At 42.2% G+C, this 6,597-nt stretch overlaps 1 protein-coding gene across 1 annotated transcript in view; it reads right to left on the reverse strand.

The window, feature by feature from the left end:
* The window catches only part of RASAL3 (RAS protein activator like 3), a 37,311-nt gene extending 30,970 nt beyond the window's left edge, over positions 1-6,341 (reverse strand). Inside the window, exon 1 of the mRNA XM_075276124.1 lies at positions 6,041-6,341. Within this exon, the coding sequence (XP_075132225.1) occupies positions 6,041-6,341 (301 nt within the window). The remainder of the gene's footprint in view (positions 1-6,040) is intronic.
* Between the last annotated feature and the right edge of the window lie 256 nt (positions 6,342-6,597).

Raw genomic sequence — 6,597 nt, forward strand, 5'->3', positions numbered from 1 at the left:
ACTGATTCCATTGCTTGGATTCCAAATGACGGTGCATTGAAGTGGTGGACAGGTTGCTCTTCTCAGGGCCCCTACTCGATTTCGAGAGGCAAATTGTGTAGACGACACTATATCTGTCCTCGGCGCATTCCTTGAAAAAACTCTACACCTTCAAGAAACGTGCCCTCGATGGGGGAGTTTTTCTGGGCTGGGTACAAAAGGGAACATCTTCGGACATTCCGGGTCTGGCCTGGCTTCGGCAAAGCAGCTGACCTCTGCCTCTGGACATGTCTCTGCCTCTAGCTACCCTTTTTGGTGCTGCACCTGCCTCAACATCCACACTACTTTCCCAGCTTGACATCTGCCTTGTCCAGGTGGGGTCGGTGTCCTCGTCGTCCACCACCTCCTCTTCCAACTCCTGTCTCGCCTCCTCCTCCTGCACAATGCGCATGTCAACTGGCTGCCCTGACAGCAACTCTAGTGTTTGAGCATCTGGACACAGATACTCGTCTGTTAGGTCCGTGGAATCGCGAAATGGAGGGGCAGGTTGCGGTACAGTCAAAGGAAGGGAGAACAGCTCTGGAGAGCAGGGACAGTTGGGGTTATTGTTCTGGGAAGATTGGGAATTTTGGGTGGAAGGAGGACAAGACTGTTGGGTAAGAGGAGGTAGAGGCTGCCTGGCTGGTGGACAAAGTGCTTTAAGCGTTATCCGACAGCCATTGCAAGACCTGTTCCTGGTTCTCGGGCCTACTAATCTTTGTACCATTCAGCCTAGTTAATGTGGAACTTTTGTGCAAAGCGCAGAACTTAGGGCCCGCCTGATGTTAAGGGACACACGCTGGTACAAGGCTCAACTCACCCTAAGTGCCAAAAACACTGCTGGTGCAAGGCTCTACTCATGCCAAGGGCCTCAATCTCTGCTGGTAGCTCAGCTTAAGGTCCTGTAACTTTGTTTGGAAGGGCTCATGTTAAGGGCTAGAAAAGTGAATTTTGGAAGGTCTTACCACATCACACACACACACACACACACACACACACACACACACACACACACACACACACACACTCAAAATGACAGTTAAGGGTGAGGGCTTTTGGAATTCCCATTGCCTATTCCATTTGTGGTTGTCATGGGGAACGTGATTTAAAGGGGTGGTTGTTACTGTTTGTTGAGCTTAAATTGGGGTTTGTGTCCATCCATTTGGGGAGTAAAGAAGGTTTCCAGGTATTTTCCCACTTTGATAGAGGTTTTTTTGAATGTGGAAAGTGTGTAGTTGTTAGGCTGTGATGTTGGGGTAATAGAGGGTCTTTGGTGTGTTAGATGCCCCCAGACATGCTTCCCCTGCTGTCCCAGTGTCATTCCAGAGGTGTTGGCATCATTTCCTGGGGTGTCATAGTGGACTTGGTGACCCTCCAGACACGGATTTGGGTTTCCCCCTTAACGAGTATCTGTTCCCCATAGACTATAATGGGGTTCGAAACCCGTTCGAACACACGAACATTGAGCGGCTGTTCGAATCGAATTTCGAACCTCGAACATTTTAGTGTTCGCTCATCTCTAGGTGTTATCTGTGGGTTTTATCTTCTATTGAAATCCTGTCTGTCTTGTCTGTGATATAAATGGAGTGACTGCTGCAAAGAACACGCTTACAGAATTTGCATGTGTCAGTCTATTATTAGGCTTAGTGACCAGAGTTAAAATTGCAGGATTTAGTATTTTCTTAAAAATACATATAGTGACATAGAGAATTAGAAATAAAATCATCAAAAATTCTTAAAAAATATGTTTAACCTATAAATATAGGCCACTTTCTGGTGACACAATCCCTTTAAGGCAGGTAAGTAGCCAGTTATGGATATTATTGATATGGGAGCAATAAAGCGGTGGAGTACTGATCATCAAATACATATCTATCTGCCTATAAATATGAATCCAGACCTGGGTATCTGCACGTCCTACACTGCGAGGAAAGAGCAGGAAACGTACAAATTTCCGTTGGTTCAGACCACAATATCTAAGACTGAAAGAACGTCTACCCATGCTGAAAGAGTCTGTAGGTTGTACTCTGTGAAGAAGAACAGTGTGAGGTTATGTCGTGAAGATGGTGCCTTCTATAATATGTCCTAGAGAAGAAGTAAAAGGGCCATATACAGTATATATTCTTTATTATATTATACTACTACAATACAGTCCTGGCTATATAAGAGCCCTGCTAGAAATGTGCAATGCCAGTGTCTTGTGGGCACATGGGCAGATGTTGTACTAACTCACCAACACCTATAGTAATATCTCTGCAGTGTTATCTATCCTTAAAGTTACAGACTTAATAGCTAATAAAGTAAACCTAATATCTACTGCTTGTCCCAACACACAGTACTGTGTGACATCACTGTGTGTATTATATCTGTACTGTGACATCACTGTGTGTATTATCTCTGTACTGTGACATCACTGTGTGTATTATCCTGTACTGTGACATCACTGTGTATTATCCTGTACTGTGACATCACTGTGTGTATTATCCTGTACTGTGACATCACTGTGTGTATTATCCTGTACTGTGACATCACTGTGTATTATCCTGTACTGTGACATCACTGTGTGTATTATCCCTGTACTGTGACATCTCTGTGTGTATTATCCCTGTACTGTGACATCACTGTGTGTATTATCCTGTACTGTGACATCACTGTGTGTATTATCCCTGTACTGTGACATCACTGTGTGTATTATCCCTGTACTGTGACATCACTGTGTGTATTATCCCTGTACTGTGACATCACTGTGTGTATTATCTCTGTACTGTGACATCACTGTGTGTATTATCCTGTACTGTGACATCACTGTGTATTATCCTGTACTGTGACATCACTGTGTGTATTATCCCTGTACTGTGACATCACTGTGTGTATTATCCTGTACTGTGACATCACTGTGTGTATTATCCCTGTACTGTGACATCACTGTGTGTATTATCCTGTACTGTGACATCACTGGGTGTATTATCCCTGTACTGTGACATCACTGTGTGTATTATTCCTGTACTGTGACATCACTATGTGTATTATCCCTGTACTGTGACATCACTGTGTGTATTATCCCTGTACTGTGACATCACTATGTGTATTATCCCTGTACTGTGACATCACTGTGTGTATTATTCCTGTACTGTGACATCACTGTGTGTATTATCCCTGTACTGTGACATCACTGTGGGTATTATCCTGTACTGTGACATCACTGTTTATTATGCCTGTACTGTGACATCACTGTGTTAATTATCCCTGTACTGTGACATCACTGTGTATATTATTCCCATAATGTGACATCACTGTGTGTATTATCCCTGTACTGTGACATCACTGTGTGTATTATCCCTGTACTGTGACATCACTGTATGTATTATCTCTGTACTGTGACATCACTGTGTGTATTATCTCTGTACTGTGACATCACTGTGTTTATTATGCCTGTACTGTGACATCACTTGGTATATTTATTTTCTCTGTTTTGTCACATCACTCTGTGCATTGTCTCCGTACTGTGACATCATTGTGCTTATAATATATGCACTGGTATATCACATCACTCTGGGCATCACAAAGACTATAATAATCATAAGATTTTTACTTTCAGAACTTGCTGTATAAGGAGGTCACAGCAATACAGGGTTCCATTCCAAGTTTTACTGATGGGTCTAATGGTTACTTGTTACACCCCTGAATCTGAATGTTCATCTACATCAGTATCCTCATCCTGAGTGTTATTGACATATATTTATATGGATGGTTATTTTGATCCTCACATTGTCCCTATAGCAATCGTAAATTATAATGGAATAGACAGGAGATATTTCCTGGGGTGCACTGGAATAATCACCAATTTCCTCTTCTTTAGTCCCAACCTCCTTACTACATTTTACCTACAGTGAGGGAGGTAAAAAGAAATCCCATAAGGTTTGGGTCCTAAAAGGACAAAAGTCACTTCCTGACCACATGTGGTGATAAGTTGACAAACCTCCTAGACCTGGTGTAATGCTCTCGCCTCTGCCCGGCTAGGAGTCTCTTTATACAGTCCTATGAAAAAGTTTGGGCACCCCTATTAATCTTAATCATTTTTTGTTCTAAATATTTTGGTGTTTGCAACAGTCATTTCAGTTTGATATCTCTAATAACTGATGGACACAGTAATATTTCAGGATTGAAATGAGGTTTATTGTACTAACAGAAAATGTGCAATATGCATTAAACCAAAATTTGACCGGTGCAAAAGTATGGGCACCCTTATCATTTTATTGATTTGAATTCCCCTAACTACTTTTTACTGAAGCACAAAATTGGTTTTGTAACCTCAGTGAGCTTTGAACTTCATAGCCAGATGTATCCAATCATAAGAAAAGGTATTTAAGGTGGCCAATTGCAAGTTGATCTCCTAGTTGAATCTCCTCTGAAGAGTGGCATCATGGGCTACTCAAAACAACTCTCAAATGATCTGAAAACAAAGATTGTTCAACATAGTTGTTCAGGGGAAGGATACAAAAAGTTGTCTCAGAGATTTAACCTGTCAGTTTCCACTGTGAGGAACATAGTAAGGAAATGGAAGACCACAGGGACAGTTCTTGTTAAGCCCAGAAGTGGCAGGCCAAGAAAAATATCAGAAAGGCAGAGAAGAAGAATGGTGAGAACAGTCAAGGACAATCCACAGACCACCTCCAAAGAGCTGCAGCATCATCTTGCTGCAGATGGTGTCACTGTGCATCGGTCAACTATACAGCGCACTTTGCACAAATAGAAGCTGTATGGGAGAGTGATGAGAAAGAAGCCGTTTCTGCACGCACGCCACAAATAGAGTTGCCTGAGGTATGAAAAAGCACATTTGGACAAGGCAGCTTCATTTTGGAAACAAAAATTGAGTTGTTTGGTTATAAAAAAAAAGCGTTATGCATGGCGTCCAAAAAGAAACAGCATTCCAAGAAAAACACATGCTACCCACTGTAAAATTTGGTGGAGGTTCCATCATGCTTTGGGGCTGTGTGGCCAATGCCGGCATCGGGAATCTTGTTAAAGTTGAGGGTCGCATGGATTCCACTCAGTATCAGCAGATTCTTGAGAATAATGTTCAAGAATCAGTGACGAAGTTGAAGTTACGCCGGGGATGGATATTTCAGCAAGACAATGATCCAAAACACCGCTCCAAATCTTCAGGCATTCATGCAGAGGAACAATTACAATGTTCTGGAATGGCCATCCCAGTCCCCAGACCTGAATATCATTGAACATCTGTGGGATGATTTGAAGCGGGCTGTCCATGCTCGGCGACCATCTAACTTAACTGAACTTGAATTGTTTGTCCAAAATACCTTTATCCAGGATCCAGGAACTGATTAAAAGCTACAGGAAGCGACTAGAGGCTGTTATCTTTGCAAAAGGAGGATGTACTAAATATTAATGTCACTTTTCTGTTGAGGTGCCCATACTTTTGCACCGGTCAAATTTTGGTTTAATGCATATTGCGCATTTTCTGTTAGTACAATAAACCTCATTTCAATCCTGAAATATTACTGTGTCCATCAGTTATTAGATATATCAAACTGAAATGGCTGTTGCAAATACCAAAATATTTAGAACTAAAAATGATTAAGATTAATAGGGGTGCCCAAACTTTTTCATAGGACTGTACGTGACTTGGGCATTGTATATTCCCGTCATGCCCAAAAAGTGAATGTGACTGGCAAATGTCATGTCCATGTTATGAAAAGAGATATGGCAACCCACGCAGAGGGCATGGCCAGGCTCATAGGGGGCATGGATTTGCCCAAAAAATTCAGGACGCACTTTGTGTGTCATTCTGGCCAACTTTCCCTGTCAAATGTTGGCAAGTATGACATAAGTGGATTGCCAAGACTCCTGCTTTTTCTTGGATATTCCTTGAGGAACTTACTATTGTGTTATCTCAAACAGAACATCCAAGATGGAATTTTTTTTAGAAGAATTCCTACCAGTTCTCGCATCAAGATGAAAGACCATCTATATACAGAGTTCCTCTCAATGTTCTGCTTACCTTCTAATACCTCTACTGGTTCCACCACGTCTTTTTTCCTTCCCTTCTGGTGCAGGGACACTGAGCGCAGATAATGGACAATGCCCCCTGAGTTGGACTCTTTGGAAGACTTTATTTTCTTAAACAGATGCCTTGGCTTTTTTTGCACTTCCTTGTTCTGGGTCCCACGAGAAGACTTCCATCCTTGAAATCGATCCCACATGCTACGCTTTTGTCCTTTCTTCCATTGGTAAGATCCCAGAGGAGATGGCTCTGGAGTACTGGATCCAAGAGCATCTGGATCTTCACAAGGTTCCACCATCCTTGGAATTGCTATGGAGTTGCTCCTGTCTTGTGCAGAGTAGATGGACTTTTCACAGTAGCCTCTAGATTCTTCTTTGTACCATATTATACATTCACAATAGCATCGTCCTTCCTTCTTGAAGACACCTTCACTTCTTCTCTGGTGTTTCCTCTGTCTGTGAGACTTCCTCTGATCTCTGCTTCTTCTATCTGAACCTGTTTCTTTATAGACTGCCCCTTTGTCTATGATGCAGTCTCGCCTACACCTCTACGCT

The sequence above is a fragment of the Leptodactylus fuscus genome, chromosome 5, assembly GCF_031893055.1.
Source record: "Leptodactylus fuscus isolate aLepFus1 chromosome 5, aLepFus1.hap2, whole genome shotgun sequence".
Taxonomy (NCBI): domain Eukaryota; kingdom Metazoa; phylum Chordata; class Amphibia; order Anura; family Leptodactylidae; genus Leptodactylus; species Leptodactylus fuscus.